We start from the raw sequence: 18,000 nt of genomic DNA, 5'->3' as shown, positions 1-18,000 counted from the left end.
GTCCGTTTCATACTCATACGTCACGTTAGAAATAGGAAAAAAGTAACAATGAAATAAATGCAATAATTTTCAATTGGATGGAGAGGGAAAATGAGAATCTGAAATTTTCGTTTTAAGTTTTGGAAAAAGATTCGAAGCATATATTAGACTTGTTTATTAAAAAATGAAGATTATATTAGGATTAAATGAAAAATGATTAGATATTACCAAATATTAATAGATTATAAATTTTAAACGACGAGAGAATTTCTTAATGTACAACACTAAATAATAAAGACACTTGAATCATGTACAATACAACATTCATTTTATTTTTAATCAAAATAAAACTTTAACGTAGGAATTGAATTTCTATTTCTACAATTAGGCAATTTTTTAAAATTCTTCTGAAGATATGGAAGATTATGGAAGAGTGAGACTATTAGGTATTCTGGCTTTATAAAGACTCGTTCATATTCCTGAATCACGAGCTACTAGGGAGGCATTACTAGAATATTATTTCCGTGCCTGATGTATGACGTGATTCTTTTTCGAGCCGACCCTAAGACGTTTGTTCTCCATTTGCAATTTCTCGATAATTCGTTTCAACGTGAAAATGGTTTTTTCCATTTCCAAATTGGATTTCTTCGCACTGTACTCTTGTAACTCTTTGTCTAATAACCTAGGAGTCGAATCTGACGATTGTTCCACTTTCAATAGTTTTATATATCTAAACGGAAATAAGAATTTGATAAGTAGATACATACGCACCTCGACCATCTGATTTATATAAATCAATTCGGGAACCTACTTCTCTAAATGCTCAACTTTCTCTCGCAACCTCGGCGTATCAGCATTCGCCTTTTCTAGCTCAAGTCGCAACTCGAAATTCTCGCTTTCCAAGGCCAGGTTCATTTTCTCGAGTATATCCTTGGTCATTTCTAGTTTTTCTAATGGCGTTGCAACGCAATTGCTGCCCTACATGTTTATAAACGGAAAAATCTATTGTTAAGCAATACCCACTTAATTATTCGTTCAATTACGCGAGTATTCAAAAATTAATTCGCCCTCTATTGCCACATACTTTTCAACCTATACTTATAAACATGGAAAATATAATAAGCATGTTTTAATCTTAATTGTTTTCTCTTGTATACGTAACAAAGAATTTATAAATAATCCCGAGGTAATCTCAAAGTGCCCTTCAATTTCGCAAGAGGAACGTTCACAAAGTTTTATTACCTTATGGCTCGTTTAAAACGCATAAACTGCAATTTACATGTTCTTTCGTTCGCTGATTACAGGTGTGTAAAAAATTATGCATATTTTTGTCATGAATATCCCGTGCAAGTATTCGGGTAATAATATTCGAATGCCGGAATAGGAATAATCCGCAACAAGATTATGTTCAAAAGGTTTAAAGAATGTTAAACAATCCAACAGTATGTCCTCGAAATTTACCGAAGAAAATACACCGTTGTTATGACTAACCTGAGAAATAACTTCTAAAGCAGCGATACGTCTCTTTTGCTCCTCGATTTTTAGCAGAAGTTTTTCATTGTCTTCATTTTCTAACCGGTCAGTTAACTCTTTGATACGATCACGAAGGATGTGACATTCTTTTTGCAGATCTTCCATCACGTTTTGCTGCGGAGGTCTAGCGGACAAACCTCCGGCAATGATGCCATGTTCCATTTTCAATTTGCTCTTTAAGTACCATTTCTCCCTTTCCATACAGGTCACCACCGATCGAAGTTTTTCATAATTAGAAAGCAACTTTTTGTATTCCTCTGTTTTGTCTTTGAGTTTCTCTTTCAATTTCTCGGCGGTTTGTTGCCATTTTTTCTGTTTCTCCCATAGCGAGAGTTCTTCTGCGGTCTGAGGAAAAATGATCCCGATTTTATTGTATTTATTCATCGAAACCAGACGAACGAATGGATATCTCACTTTGTTTTAGATTGTACACTAACGTTTTACGCGTACCTTAACCTTTTTCGCCTCTTGGGCCAAATACTCGCGATCTAATTGAGCCTTCGCCTTTTCCAGCTCCGTCTCTAAAGTTTTTACTTTATTTTCTAGTTGCGTTTCTCGTTGCGAAGCTTTTCTTTCTTGAGCTTTTACGGCCATGTATCTGGGATATAAGTTAATAAGAAATATTTAAAACCTAAAGAGTTGCAGTGAACGCTGTATTTTGAAAGTTTAATCGCAAATTAGAAATTCTATGAGTAAATTGGTTCATATATTTTATAATACTTTAGAGTTCTTTAAATATGAAACTGTTTTACGTTATTTATTTTGATAAATTTTTATCCAAGCGATAGACACAATTTAGAAATATATGTTCTAGTTTTCTGTAACGTACTTATTCTTCCTTTTTAATAATAATGTGCTATGTATTATTCAGAAATTCCGACGAGTACACTTTCCTGAATTGGATAATTACATTCTTACAACAGAAAAATACCTGCGACTAAGTTGCTGCTTTAAGTCGCAAATTTCTTGTTTATAGGCTTTCTCCTTTTCCAACGACGACTGCAATTGTTTGCGTACCGCATCTACGTGTTGCGATTGCTCTCTAAGATTTATTGTCTGTGTAATTTCGTGCACCTTAGATTCCGATTCTGCCTGTGTTATTGCTCGTTGCGATCTGGACGCCGACTCCATTAATTCAACTTCATTCTTAGTGCAAAAATAACACAATATGTTTACAAATTCATTTACGCTGTGATTCAAGAAGAATATATATCTCAATATGTAAAAATTGAAAACTTTATAGACATTTCCAATGTTTGATATGTTAAAAAGGTTATCCCATAATTTGGGACGGAAATTTGCAGAAATATGAAGGAATTAATTAATTAACAATTAATTTTCAAAGCATAGTAAAGAGAATCAGAGGAAAGATTCGAACTGAATTTTCACTATAAATTAGTACTTCTTTTAACGTATGAAAAGGACAAAGGGACGAAATTTCAAGTGAAAGGGTCGATGAAATCTATCACTCTAAAACTGCCATTTATTCATACATTTTCAAAAACGAACTGAATTGTCATTGTCAACGAAATTACAAAAGTGTGAATATAGAAGACAATGCACTTGAAAATAACTCTAATTACCATTATTATTTAATCAATTATTATATACAACGACATAATCAAATTAATGAAAAAGTTATGAATACAATAGTGTTTACAGTTTCTATAAAAGAAATTCTACAAATGTTCAACTTTTTGGTCTCTCCCGATGTATATCCCACCATAACTATCTATCTATTCCTCCGTAATGGCTGCAATACCTGGAGCTGCTGACAGGTGAGACTCAGTTCGTGAATCTTGTCTTCCTTTTCCTGTAGTTCCTTCATCAAAGAAATGTTTCCCTTCGTCAGCAACATGCGATTCTCGGACAACTGTTTGCGCAGCATGTCAGCTTCGGATTGCCACTTTTTTAGTTCACCACGGTAACTTTCCAATTCACTTTTGTGTTGCTCTTCGAGTCTGGTAAGGAGCAACGATACTTAGGAAGCGTTCTGATACGAGAGGAACGTTGCATCGAACCGCGTAAAGTCGTACCTTCACTTTTATCATTCTTATACATTGAATTACAATCTTATACGAATAATCTCTGTACATTAACTACTGACAATAAACCTATTAGCAAATATAGCCAACAAACTTTCAAATTGAATTCCCTCAAAAGAAATTCCAAACAAATAATTTGTTTGCATATCTTCGAACTATTTTATTTATTTTAAATAACATGCTCAACAGTTCCATTAACACCATAATATGAGCATACACGTGAAAGAACTTTTATGTGCAATACAATGAAACAAATAAACAAAGAAAAATCAAAATAAATAGATACATAAATATTTATAATATCTCTTATCTTGTTTCATCTTTCAAAGCCTTGATAGAAAAATAGATAGCTACCTCTAGTAGACCATAGCAAAAAATGCTTGGTATATTACCTTATTTTACAAACTTAGCCCAAGTCTGAATTGACCTAATCTACATAACGCTTCTATAAAGTTGCAACTCACCTCTCCCTCATGCGGTCCATGTGCTTCAGTCTTTCCTCGGCCAATAAATGCCACCGATCGCTCAACTCTCTCGTGGTGTTCAGATCCGCTTCGAGAGTCGAGACTTTTTCACTCAGCCGCGCGATCTCCTCCGTCTGCATAACGTTGCTCTTGACTTCGACTCTTGGCACAGTATCTTCCACGTTACCATTAGTCAACTTCTCCGACTCGGTGGCTCCGCTACCATTTCGCGTTGCAACCTTATGAGCCTCCGCCTGCATGGACTGGACACGACAATGCAAGCTCCTGATTTCCTCCTGCAAGCGGGCCGCAGCTTTGCTATGCTCGTCTCTGTCCTCTTTCAGTAGGCTCTGGTACCTGGCTATGGTCTCCTCTTTCTTTCCTATCAACTGCTGCAGACTATTTATCGTCGACTTTAAAGCTAGCTTGTCGCTGCTCTCCGTACTAGTGAGCTCCAGTTGAGGGGCTTGCTTGCTACACTCCTCCAGTAGCTTTTCTTTTTGCTTCAATTGTAGATCCTTGTTCTCTATTGTCCTGGTAAATGATTCTACCTTCGCCCGATACTCTGCTATTTGCAATTCGCATTTCACTATTTCCGCAGATCGATCGGAAGCTAATTTTAGAGCTTGATTCAATTGACCACGGAGCGAGGATATTTCTTGTTCATTTTCGATTTCTTCTTTAGATTCTCCTATGGTTTGCCTTTTCTCTTTTGTTTCCTTTTGGTCCATTTCTGGATCTGTATGATTGGTTTTCTCAGTCTGGTCAAGTTTGTTTTTCTGTGAATGCGGTTCTTCTTCGAGATCGATGTTTCTTGGCGGAGTTGTTTGTACCTCCATCTCACTAGTGGTCTTCTTTTCCAAGCAACACGTGTACGGATCTGTTTGTACTTCGTCTGATTTGGTAACTGTCGTTGCTTGTACCGATTCATGCTTGTTCTCGGGTGATACCGGACTCGTTCCCGTGTTGTGCGTATCGATTTTCAATTGCTGATCTTGAGTCTTACCCCAAGCTCTTTGAATTCGTATCATTTCGTGTTCCATGCTAGTTATAAGAGACTCGTATTCCGTGAATTTATTTCTGGCAACTTGTAACTGGTTCTCTAGTCGAGTTATTTTTCGTTTGTACTTGAAATCCTGATGAATTATTCGATTGAGTACTTGTAATTTAAAAGTAATTCTTTACAGTGAAAGAAAAAGAAAGAAGAGTATAGTCTTAAAATGAATTTCAATGACGTATAACATAGTTTTATATATAAAACTAGATTAGAAAATGGATTAACGTATTGTCATATAAAATTTGTTTTGGGGAAGACAGTTTTTTTAATTTTTAAAATATATAAAAATCTAATTAACTTTTTAACTAGTTGTTAAAAAAGTTGACCAAAAATAATATGAAATAGTAACATTAACGATCTTTAATGATTGCAGAATATTCTCAATAAGAATATAAAGTTTGGAACGTACGTTCAAAGTGTACTGCGAATACTCTGAAAAATGCTGCATAATATCCTGAACACTGTTACTTCCGATTTGTTGTTCCAAAATATCTTTCAAGCTTTCGACAATCTGCAAACGGTTTATTAGCATTTCCTGTTGCAATTTAGCGTTCTCGTGGCACTCTTTCGCGTTCGCTAATTCAGAATCAATAGTCTGTCGCTCGTCCTTCAATTTGGAGGATAACAATGTTATTCTGTCGAGAGCACTGATTGAAGTGCAACCTGCATATTGATTCTGCAGGAATCCCATAACATCTATATACATTCTGCAAATAAATTCTAATTGTTACCTTGAGAGTTTAAAATCTCAAGTTTCATTTCTAATAATAACTCCTCAGCGATTCAAAAATTGTAAACATTAAATAGTGGAATATGCTTCGCTAATTGAAAAATACTAAATTGGCAAAAGATAATTTATTGTTCAAAATTACTGGAAAGTAATCCTCATTATTTAATAAAAACATTTTTACGTTAAATTTTATTCGAATTAATATAATTGCAGGATATTATTTAAGCTTTCATTTTGCAACCCAATGATATCAATTTTACTAAAATTTACCATGAAATTTGCGAACATAATCTACCAAGAATAAACATTACAAAAAAAACGAACTTGATTGCAATTGGATCAAACACTGCTTAGAGGGAGCTGAAATTCTGTAAAGCTATCATCACCTGCATCGACTTTCGCACTGTTTCCGGCAATCTTGAACATAACTACGCAATCCTTCACACGTCTTTCTCAATTTCTCCAATTCCACCTGCATACACGTCACTTCGTTCTCGAGCTGTACTTTCTGCGCGTTCAATTCCATCTCCATCACTTTTTTGCTCGACAATTCGAAGTCCAGCCTTGAAATGGTCGCTTTGTCCTCGCTGATCGCTTGCAAGTCCAGAATCTGATGCCTCAGACTGTCCAACTCCAGGATCTTCAACGAGTTCAGCGAGTATTGCTTCTCAGCCTCGTCTTGAGAAATCTGAAGCAACTTCTTCAGGTTCTCGATCTCCAGCTTCAGTTCTTCGTTATTATCCTTCAATTCCTGTACTCTATTGTCGCTTAATGTTTCAGAATTCTCGAAAGACATCTCTTTCGACAGCCTCTTGTGAAGTATAATTAACTGCTCCTGTAGTTCAGACTTCGCCGTAGCCAGCTCTTTAACATTCTCTTCGCACTTCGACAACTGGACTTGCAAGATCTCGTGCAAACTAGTCACATGGTCAGCGCGTTGCTTCTCTAGCAACTCATTTGCCTTAGCTTCCTTCAACTGACTGGTCAAATCTTCCTCGTTCTCGAAAACAACTTCCTTCTTCAGAAGCTCGATGATCTGATCCTTCTCTTGCTTCATCAGGTCTAATTCTTTTCTCAAGACTTGCACTTCTTTATCGTTTTGCAACACAATGCTATTTTCTAGTAAATCTCGCAATCGTATACTCAGTTCCTCGTGCTTCTCGTTCAACTCGTTGTATGCCGCCTTGCTGATAGAGTTCGATAGATTACTCTGCAACGTCGAAATCTCACGTTCGAGGATCTTATTGTGCTTACTAGCATCTGCGAGAGATTTTCTTAAGTTGGTTTCGTTCTTTATGGCTTCTTTTTGCTCCCGATACACTTTCGCAGTCTCTTTGTTTAGCAGCTGCTGAAAAGCGTTGTTTTTTCTTTGCACGACAATTAACTCGCCGGCAGCTTCAACGTATTCTCTGGTTTTAACAACGAATGCTTTTCGAATCTCGTCTTCCCCTTCCTCCAAAACCTTCATAGTCTGTTCATAAACTTCGAGCTGTAATTTTAACTTCTCGATCTCACTCGTTAATTCCTCGTTCTGCTGAGTCAACGAGTCTTTTTGTCTGCTCCATTCTTCAGCTTCGTTTTCATAAGCCTCCTGCAACTGCTTCGTCTCGTTTAGATACACCGCTATCTTTTCATTATCCAACTCCTCCGCGTATATTTTCTCGATGCTCGTGTCTTTGTTCAATGCTAAGGTTTGCAGTATGCTGTCCTTCCTTTGCAGTTCCTTTCTGCAATTAGTTCGATCCTTTCACTTGAATCCATTTGACAGTTCGATTAAATATTTTGGGTACGCAACATTATTTTTATTAACTTTATTTTTATTTCTCTTGTTACATAGGATTTGTCATTAAAACCTCTTGCATAAATTAAGATTGCAAATTTTCAACAGTTTTCGAGAGTTACGACAATTTTGAACGAAACTTTGGTAACTACAGATGTTGTGAAATTATTTGTATAATAAAGAGAGTTAGTATGTTGAAACAATAACTGTTTTAATTTCAGTTTAGAAACTAGAGTAATAAACTGTACAAATTACAATAATCTATAAAGTGGAGCTAGAAATGGGGATAGTTACTGGAAATATTTAATATTTCATTTGTATACCTCAGCAATTTGAGTTGCACTCTTAATTCTGAGTTAGTGCCTTGCACAACGTTTAGGTGTTCCTGTAATCTCATTGCTGGATGGTACCAGCCAGCCAAATGTCTCACATCTAATGCTTCCAGTAGTCTTTCTAATGTACTAGATTGTATTTCGACTAAGCTTTTACCTGAGGTATTAAATAATTAAGTGTTGGACTGTAAACTGCTTATGTACGAATCTAGCGATGAGTATTTATATCGATTTAATGTACGAGGACTGAGGGAATGTCCTGTCACTTACAATGCTTGATTGTAGGTGATGAGAAAACAAAATTAATATTATAATATTAAGTATCACAATTTTTTAAAAATATGACATATATAAAATAGTCTATGTAATTCGAAATTGATATAAGTATTCACGATCCAGAGAAAATATAGACAGAATTTTCCGACAAGCTTAATAAAACGCAAACGTGGTTAGTATACGTGTGTTTCATAGTTTTTGTGTGAATTAAAGATAGTCAGAAATTGGAGAATGAATTGTTTGGGTGAACAGAAAGAAGAAAACAGTGCATCGATAAAGTACCGTTAAAATTAGCGGAAATTCACCGTCTTGGTTACGGATACAGTCCAAAATTTCGTGCATGCCCGTTCTAAGAGCTTCGTTTTCTTCTATAACCAGTTCCAAGTTCTGTTGCAACGCAGACAGTTTTGTCTTATTATACGGTAATTTAGAATCAGACTCCAGCAGTTTCGTCGAATGGAGAAACTCGGTGCTACCATCGACTTCACTACACGAAAAATCGAAATCTTTGGAAGTTTTACTTAGTTTGTACTTTAACACTCTTATCTAGAAAAAGGAAGCCTTGCATAGATCATATATTTTGATTGGAAGATAAAAATTCACTAATTATACATATTGAATTCTTACGTCTGACTTCAATTCTAAATTTTCTTCGACGAGCATTTTATTCTGTTGCATGAGCTCCTCTAATTTTTTAGCTTCACGCTTTCGTTTCTCTAAAATATGCTGTATCGATACTGATTCGTCTTCTGGGATTCCTAGCTTTTCTCTAAAGATCGTATCGTTAAAATATAATAAAGTTCGATAACGGGAAGGGACACTATACATTTACCTAAGAGTTATAATTTCCATTTCTTGATAAGAATTTAACATTCCTAATTTGTTGACGATATTTATTAATTCCCTTATATGTTCATTTTTATCCCTCAGATCAGTTTTCAACTCTTTTATTTCGTTTAAGGCATCTGTTAATCCTTCATTTTCGTCCTCATATTTTTTTAATGTTGCTAATACCTCACACAACTATATCGAAATGTTAGTAAACAAATTGTGATAGTAATTGTCAAGTATTAAATACATAAGAAACTGACTTTACTACTCTTTGAATTAGCATCTTCCTCTGTCTCTATTAATTTCATTTGCAGTTTGGATACTTGTTCGTTTGCATCTTGCAGTCTTTTTAATAAATCTTTGACCTCTTTTCTTTTGCTATTCTTTCCAACTCTATATAAAAAGATTAATAAGATATCTATAAATGAATCTCTACTATTATTATTTTTATTTTTCGTTAAAAATTATGTACATACTTTTGGGCATCTACTTTTAATTTTTCAATCAGTGTGGCACTTTCGTTAATTTCCACAACAGCTTCTGAAAGCTTTGCTTTTAATTCAGTTATAATTTTATCACGACAGTCTATTTCCTCATTTAAATGAACTATTTCAGATTTATTCTGCTCTTGAGCGGAGACCACTGATTGCATAAATGTTTGTGATATATTTTCTTGCAGTCGTTGAATTTCTGCATCTTTCTCATCTAGTACAGCCTAATTAATTTTCTTATGAGCATATGAAGGCTATTAACTTCCATTGACTACTCATTTAAAAAATCACATCTTATACCTTCCATTCATTAATTCTAGCATCAATCGCAGTACCAAATTCATCTATCACTCTATCCCTATCTATTTGTTGAGCAGTCACCTCCTCAATTTGAATAACTAATGCAGCATTTTCATGTTCTAAGTAAGATATCCTATCTAAAAAGAGAATTTCTTATAATTTTACTATACATACTATCACTACGATTAAACAGAATCATATTTAGCAACCTTTATATTCTACAGATTTAATTCGTGCAGAAGACAACTCTTCTGTCATTTCGTTCATTTTTTGTGTAGCATCCTCCATCTCTCTAGTTAATGTTGTCAATTGTTCTTTCAAAATAACATTGTCCTTTTCTAAATTCTACAAGCGGTACAAATAAAATGCACTAACCATTTTACTAATACTCCCTTATCACCTACACTTACCTCTAATTCTAACATTAGAATTTTTATTTTTTTATTTTTCCCTTGCAATTCACTGTTATCTGGTGTATCCAAATGCTTAAAATGATTACATAAACCTTTGTATTAAAAATATTATCAGTAAACACTTATTACACAATTAATGGAATGTCTTACTTTAGATAAATCATTGGTTTCATGTTGTATACTAGCTGTATCCCATTCTATATGATGAAACATCAAATCATTTTTATAATATTTTAATTGACAATTAATATAATTATTGAATACTTGGTAAAAGCAATAACCAAATATTCATTTTCGTTTGAAATGCAATATAAATATTACCTTTCTTTTTACGCTTAGCAGGTTCAGGTTTCATAGAAGAAATACTTTGTTTTAATTCACTGCATTCTAAAAGTAACGATTCTACCTAACAGGAAAATATTAATATTTGAAACATAGTTTTACTCAAAAATGAATTCATGTAAACTATTAAAGCAGTCTACTACAGTCAATAAGAAAATATCACAAGAAAATTAGGGATAAATTTTCTATTAATAAGCAAGTAGTACACGAATATCAGAAAAAATAATCAATCAATATTATTTTAATCAAGGAAAATATTGAATACTTATTCTTACTTGATTATCTTTATACTGCAGAATTTCTTGAGAAAGTTTCATCAGCGTTCGTAGGTTATGTACATCACCAATCTCATCGACGTCGCAACTGATTATAGTAGGATATAAATCCTCCATATCATCATCCGTCAATGACGATGGATCTGCAGTTAATATTCGTTCCCAATCCGTCCGACCCATTTTTCCACTTTATCTTATCAATTGCCACTGTTATAACCACACAACTTGTACCCAAATGAATTGTTTGACGTTTGCTATTGAAGACAACTCACGGTTGTCATGGTAACTCTGTTGTGACACTGAAGATACCTGTGATCAGTTACAAACTTATAAAGCGCGCATATTTAAACGTTGGAAATGGCGTTTATGGTACATAATACTGCAGAAATAAACTTTTTATTAATTAATGAAGGGAGCTTTCAAAGCTATACTAAAAATGAAAAATAAAACTATGTTTTACACGTATTTTTAAAAAACGAAGTAGCAGAATCAGGATAAGATCTAAAAAAGATCAAATAGATAATGTAAAAAAAAAGTGTATAAACGATTCATCAATGAATTATAGATTCATGAACTCACAATTTAATTCACATTCAACGATAGATATTTTGCAAATGAAAAACGATATACATACATACATACATAGTTCAGCTATCAAACAATTCAGGAAAATTTGAAACGATATCAAACTAGAATTCATTTGAATTTTCATACAACGTTGGTCAATGTGCTACCCCATGAAACAACGAACTGTAACTACCAGAATAAAAATGGAAATAGAATAAAGACAGGAAGACTGTAATAGGAAAAAAAAGTAGAAAGAACATTTAAAAGTAAGTAAATTTGTAGACCTGTCTGTTACATGAAATGACAAACAACTACCTTCTGGAACATAGCCTTAACATTAAGCATTCGTATAACATTTACAATTATTCCTTAACGTATTATCAACGATCATGGCTTAGACACCTGTCTTGTAACCTTTCAGTAGCGATAATTAGCCATGAATAAAATATGGTATCGGAGTGTACATACTATGACATTGCCTTGGTTTCCCTTGCAGATGTTCTTTGGTACCCGGCAAAATGGAAGAGTTTCAAAATGTGCACTACACCTACTTTAAATTATTGTACATTCTTGGCCTCTGGCCCTATCACGATACTATTCGATCCAAGATTAAAAGACTCGTTATTTTGATACTTACGATCAGCTGTATAGTGATTCAGGTGATAAATATTTATACTTATATCGGTAGATTTAGTGGTTTGAAAATAAACAATGAAAGATAGAAAAATTTATTGTCTAGAATAAATTTGTCTGTTTCTACGTAATATAGTTAGTAGAAAAACTCAAAAACAATAGTAAACGAGGGCGACAAATTCTGTAAAATATTGCATATGAAACATTGTGCTTCAGTGAAGATTACCAATTTGTTTTTACTCGAGGAACCATAACATTTCTCCTTGTTGCACATTTCTGACCAACTGTACTGACAGATATCGTTTTTTTTTAAAAATAAATGAAATATTTTTCAGTATTCATCTCTGACAAACGCAGAAAAGACTTTAGAAAATGTACTTAAGACACTATCATTTAGCTGTCCGATGATTCTATTCGCTTTGCGATACTTTGCTTTAATTCGAGGATTCCCAATGGTAAGTTACGCGTGGTAGTTTTTTCGGTTGCGCGATAATCGTGCGTACCACAAATGCTATAGCTATTAAATTGTAACATTATAACCTTATGAATTTCTTTTCATTTGGTTTTAGATAAAAATGATATTTACATCTATAGAAAATGATTTGAAGACATTTAAAGATACAATCGAAATAGATTTTTTAATAGAACGCATGGGAAAGTCGAGAGATTTGTTTAAGTGTTACTTATGTAAGGACGTTTAACAAATACCTGTTTAAAACGATCATAATGAAATGGCAAATTAAATTGTAATTTCTGCACACAAATAATTTAGAAATTAATATGCAAAAAATAACATGTTTTATTCCACAGTTTTCGTGCCAATTCATTTCCTACAATGATTCCCGATTTTAGATATATTGTCTGCAGTATCGATAACAATGATAATAACAGTGATTCCTATAATGGCAGTACAGAAATATCACGTCGAATATCTTCGATATTGTGGATTTTATCATAACGAGGCAGGCTTAATAACCGTTGGGATGTTAATGCAGATTTTAATTGTATTTGTGGTTGGTGCATTTTGTGTGTTAGCATCAGAATCACTGGTCAACGTCACTGCCTACTACATAAGCGGATTATTAAAAATTACAGCGTATGTTCAACATACTGTTCGCAAATTTACGTTGGTAAAAATTTGTATATCATACTTACATCTATGAATCTTACATTATATTTCATAACATTGATGTGTGACATTATTTTAACGATTCGATAAATAGATGTATATAGGAACTTTGTTCGTTTCTACAAAAACGGTTTGTATAAATTAGAATATATTTCGGACACTTTTAGATAAACTTTATTCGATATATTTGATTTTAATTGCCCTTATACTGACGTTTTTCTCACAGCTGAATAATCATATTTATAGTATGAAAATCACATAGAAATCTTGTTTCACCATTTTCATGTCGAAGTACTGAATATAACATTATGCATAAATATAATCTAAATAAATTGCCTTTTATCAAATTTATACATGTACTTCGATACGTCCTAATTTTCTAACTAAGTAGCAAGTTAAAAAATTTTTTTTAAGAAAGCCTGCAAGTATAATACTGTAGCAGTTTATTATCAGTGGTTGTCTATATTTTAAAACTGTCTTGTTTGAACTTTCAACAATAAAATAAAGTATCAGCTATTTCTTACATCTCCAGTTACCAACTACAAACCAAACTTCACAATGTAACGACATCAGTTACGTCCCAACTATTAAATATTCGTACAACTATGGACATACACCAGCGCGCCATTAGGTTAGTATATTCATTTAAAAATGAGGACTGTATCGACAAAGCGTATTTCATAATTGTTATACAATGTATTTCATTAATTTCGTTTTAACGTTCGTGAACGCACGGAAACATTACAAATTCACCAACAAAGGATTAACGACACTTTCATAACCACTACGAAGATACATTATTTAGTAACAATCATAACAGTTATCATTTCGTTCTCCCTGAATTTGTGCAATGTGAGTGTTACTACAATTCATTAAGAAACATCCATGAATCAGACTTGATAATTATTCTACTTTTCTTTTATGTTCAACAGGTTTGTGTGATACTTACGAAAAGCCAGCAGCTGGCCGGAGTAATAGTTCCACTACTAATTCTGATATCGCATATAACAATTTTATTTTTGAGCAATTATTGCGGGCAGATAGTGATTGACACTAGCAACGAGCTCTTTTATGACACGTAAGCTCTGCATTTTCGTTTAACGAGGAATGGAAATTCAAAAACTGCGGATCTCGACAGAAACGAAATTGGATTGATTCGCAAAAATGGAATTATTCAATTATTCGATTTAATTATTTGTGAAGGTAGCTTCCCACACTCCGCCAATAGAGGGCTACGTAGAGCTAAGAGCCTTTCTCGCTTCTGCCCAGTGCTTCATGACTTGCATATATACTATCTATAAACCTCTAACATTCGTCTCACTGTCTAAGGGACGGTACCGTCAGCTGATAGGAAACTGGCACTCGTGACGTCATAGGGGCGGATAACAGTCGCTCCGAGATAACCAATTGTGAGTCCGTAAACGGCTCTCCCCATTTTTTCTCGCGCGAACCGAATTAGTGTGCGTAGCGCCACGGTCAAAATCATATACCAGAAACAGAACATTCGTGTGGGGAAGGCGGAGCGCGTTTGAATCTGACCATTCGGACGAGAGTGCCAGGTTCGCTGCAACAGATGGTGTGGTGGTAGTTAGTTACTAGAAGAGAGAGAGAGAATGTCTTTACTGGACGAGTCCCCCCACTGGTGGTATATATAGAGTGTCCTGCTCTCACGTTAGCCAAGCCGACGACCATAAGTATAAAAGTGCACGGGCAAAGAGGACCTCTTTCACTCACGATGCTTAGGCCGGTCTTCTCGGCTTTCGACGCATGGTTATTTATTAGCACGCGACAAATTTTCCTCGTAGATCACGGACGAAACGCTCTCTCCCTCTGCCTTAAGAACTTTTCACAGACCGCTTCATACTCAATTTAATAGATTAAATCCGATTAATTTAATAGTTCCGTTATATTAGTCCAATTTAATAGTCCATTAGCACGTGCTGTACCGTTTTTTTAAGACTTTCTGTTCAGGCCGCGTGGGGCGTATACGACCCACACTCTTACAATCAAATGAAATTAAATAAATGCAGTATACATGATATTAAGATGCCTATATTTGACTCAACAATAAATTTTTTTAAAATTCTTCGTTTTTCAATGAGAATTCCAAGCGGCCTGAACGGAAAGTCCAGCGTGAATCGTATACGCTCCACGTGGCACGGAACCTGTTAATGGCTAATTATGATGTATGAAATCCCAAACGTAGCACGTATCATATGGAACTAATGAGACAAAACTGTTAAATGATGCAGATACAGTTCAATATGGTACTCCGTACCAGTGAAGATGCAGAAAATGGTATTATTCATTTTAATGAAAACTTTGAGTGTACTGGAAATTAACTTTTCCAATTTATACGTTGCAGGTTTCGAAGGATTCTCGATGGTAATTAATCACGATCAATGCATTTCGATACGAGTCCACCGATCACAGAATAAAGAAGTTTTTTGTTTCAGATCATCAGTTCATCATTTTCATATTTCACTGTACTTTACTCGACCCAGTAGAACGTAATGAAGCAATGTTTGAGAGTACAATCCCAACAATAATTTACAATTTTTTACACTTATGAAGTATGAGAATTTCCAAAAAATACATCAGAAAACAAAAGTAGAAATACGATTAGTATTTGATACTATTTTGATTTAGTTTTAATTTGCTGAAATCATTCGTGAGCTTGTACCCGCGATTGCTCTATTTTCTATGTGAATCAATATATTCACCTATATTACTCTACTAGAGATTCACTCTATTTATCAGAAGATACTCTAAGATTGAAGTGGGTAATGTGCACCATTAGACATACGAGGTATAACTCTACGGCAATGACCCTCTGGCCATTGTTCTTAAATACCGACATCTATAAGAAATGCTCCAGTACACTGGTAGACTCTATCCAAATTAAACTGTCAGCTACCGAACCACATAAAATTCTATACTTTTACGTCATAATTTTCAACAAACTAATAGTCACGTTTATATAGTAAGCAGAGTTCAATGCATGGCACCGAAAGTTATTTATTGATATCTCAGAAAGTAAAAAATTACCTGAAGGGAAATTAAATTTGGAGTCTTCCCACTATCTGCTACAACCCCTCAGAATTTCCTGTTAATCGGCAAGAGGAGTTCTTTGGAACAGTATCCTATTAAATAATCATACGTACTTCATTATATATTAATATACCACTAATCATTGAATTAAAAGAAAGTAAGCATCGGTAAATTTAATGCAATCATTGTTTGTTCTGTTTTTCTTCAATCGATTCATTAAACATAATAAAACGTGTACACCTAAGAGAGATTTCTATTTCACTTGTATTTAAATACAAATGTAATACATATATGTTAAGACCATATATATATGGTTTATATTTCAACGATTTATAAAATAGAAATTATAATAAACTTTAATACGATTTTAATGTACTTTCAATTTAATATCAGTTCCTTGAAACGTTACCATAGAAACATTGCTCATACGATGAAAACATTACAGTCACTTATAAAGTGATAATTTCATTGACAGCCATAATCACAGCTGATCTTCTCCATGATTTTTCAAAGGGATGTCATGCCTTTCAGAAAATTATATGCTTGTTCGTGTCGGTTCATTCAACTTCATATCACTGTGATACAAATTTACTGCGAATCTTTATGCAAATTCAAATATTTAAAGACATAATTAGAAAAATAGAATTACGGTGGAAAATAGTTTTTCTTGAAAAACTACTATGAAAAGCGTTGCAGTTTGAATATTTCATATATTTCTTTGTATTGCGTGCATTTTGTACAATTTTTCACTTCCAAAACTATCACTCACGACGAAATTTAACAATCACTTTTGCCATTTCCTTATAATCAATCTTCGACTGTTCAACGCCCTATGTTCACTAACGATCAATCGACAACAAACGAATCACCGAACAACCTACGAGAACTCGTGAATTGAAATTTCAAATTGTATTTGAAAACACTGATTAATAAGCATCCAGGAATATTCGTTCGCAGGCTCGTCTCGTTCGATAAATTCTTAAACAGTTAACTGCGTTTGACGAATATAAACGTCACCTTACAAAACTTTTCTTTTTTACTTTTATTCTTTCAGATAAATACGTAATTCTCCTTTGTTTTGCTTCAATTTGTCGTTCGAATATTGTAGGAAGTTTGGTATTGTTGGTGATAATTAATGTTCAGAACACTCAAAGTCGATAACAGAAACGGCAACAAAACAGTTTATCAATAAACTTACACCCTTCTCACTTGCACCCCAATCTTTCGTCCAAGATCAAAATTCACGCGATCACGTACACGCTTCATTTTCACCGTTCCAATTGCTCTGTCCCAGACACTCTTCTCTCGTGCTTTTCCAAGCACTCGATTTTTCCACACACAGTCACCCATATTTCCAAACAAACCGGCGCTATCCTGTTGCAAGGCGACACCGGCCACCCACAGGCCACAATAAGAGATTCTTGAAACTAAATTCCACGATTAACAGGTTAATCGATCGCGAAGCGATATTACATTAGAATTCATGTGGCTTTTCACACGAAAAGGTATTGCGGAGCGAACAAACAGTCAGAACCTCCAGATGGACTGAAAAGGAATTCCGCGTGGTTCACTTCACGCTCGTACAATTTTCTTTCTGTCTATCGCGCTATAGACGGGAAGACGAAAGGGCTTGAACTGAAAGAATGATTGCGTAGTACGTCATTATCCTGTCACGTGAGATGACAATAAAGGCATCATATAAACCATAGTCTTTTCATTATCCATATGATATGTGAAATTTGTGTGTAACATATTATAGTCAAATTGGACAA

General features: G+C 34.3%; 2 protein-coding genes across 9 annotated transcripts in view; one reads left to right on the top strand and one right to left on the bottom strand.

The window, feature by feature from the left end:
* The window catches only part of Cep290 (Centrosomal protein 290kDa), a 45,964-nt gene extending 28,283 nt beyond the window's left edge, over nucleotides 1-17,681 (bottom strand). The window contains exons 1-23 of one of the 7 annotated variants that reach the window (XM_076371131.1): nucleotides 16,638-17,681; nucleotides 16,226-16,320; nucleotides 10,849-11,157; nucleotides 10,553-10,637; nucleotides 10,382-10,428; nucleotides 10,229-10,303; nucleotides 10,028-10,163; nucleotides 9,819-9,955; nucleotides 9,504-9,742; nucleotides 9,288-9,420; nucleotides 9,029-9,219; nucleotides 8,824-8,965; nucleotides 8,502-8,742; nucleotides 7,912-8,077; nucleotides 6,195-7,535; nucleotides 5,488-5,785; nucleotides 4,022-5,157; nucleotides 3,275-3,473; nucleotides 2,444-2,658; nucleotides 1,963-2,110; nucleotides 1,471-1,857; nucleotides 791-957; nucleotides 508-709 (exon numbers count right to left, since the gene is read on the bottom strand). In XM_076371131.1, the coding sequence (XP_076227246.1) occupies nucleotides 508-709; nucleotides 791-957; nucleotides 1,471-1,857; nucleotides 1,963-2,110; nucleotides 2,444-2,658; nucleotides 3,275-3,473; nucleotides 4,022-5,157; nucleotides 5,488-5,785; nucleotides 6,195-7,535; nucleotides 7,912-8,077; nucleotides 8,502-8,742; nucleotides 8,824-8,965; nucleotides 9,029-9,219; nucleotides 9,288-9,420; nucleotides 9,504-9,742; nucleotides 9,819-9,955; nucleotides 10,028-10,163; nucleotides 10,229-10,303; nucleotides 10,382-10,428; nucleotides 10,553-10,637; nucleotides 10,849-11,028 (5,865 nt within the window). In that variant the 5' untranslated portion in view covers nucleotides 11,029-11,157; nucleotides 16,226-16,320; nucleotides 16,638-17,681. The other 6 variants (XM_076371134.1, XM_031978482.2, XM_076371132.1 and 3 more) reach the window with 6 other exon arrangements.
* LOC143174944 (uncharacterized) lies at nucleotides 11,641-16,231 on the top strand. Of its 2 annotated transcripts, XM_076371138.1 has the most exons (9): nucleotides 11,641-12,074; nucleotides 12,384-12,503; nucleotides 12,618-12,735; nucleotides 12,901-13,144; nucleotides 13,710-13,808; nucleotides 13,939-14,029; nucleotides 14,110-14,255; nucleotides 15,430-15,562; nucleotides 15,634-16,231. In XM_076371138.1, the coding sequence occupies exons 1-9, from the start codon at nucleotides 11,934-11,936 to the stop codon at nucleotides 15,682-15,684; spliced, it is 1,143 nt and encodes a 380-aa protein (XP_076227253.1). In that variant the 5' UTR covers nucleotides 11,641-11,933; the 3' UTR covers nucleotides 15,685-16,231. The 2 variants fall into 2 exon arrangements, with proteins under 2 accessions (XP_076227253.1, XP_076227252.1); XM_076371137.1 differs by having other exon boundaries at nucleotides 15,430-16,231.
* Nucleotides 17,682-18,000: the final 319 nt, after the last annotated feature.

Source organism: Nomia melanderi, chromosome 9, assembly GCF_051020985.1.
Source record: "Nomia melanderi isolate GNS246 chromosome 9, iyNomMela1, whole genome shotgun sequence".
NCBI lineage: Eukaryota > Metazoa > Arthropoda > Insecta > Hymenoptera > Halictidae > Nomia > Nomia melanderi.
Note: the sequence above shows the minus strand (reverse complement) of the source record. Positions and strands in the feature narration are given on the sequence as shown.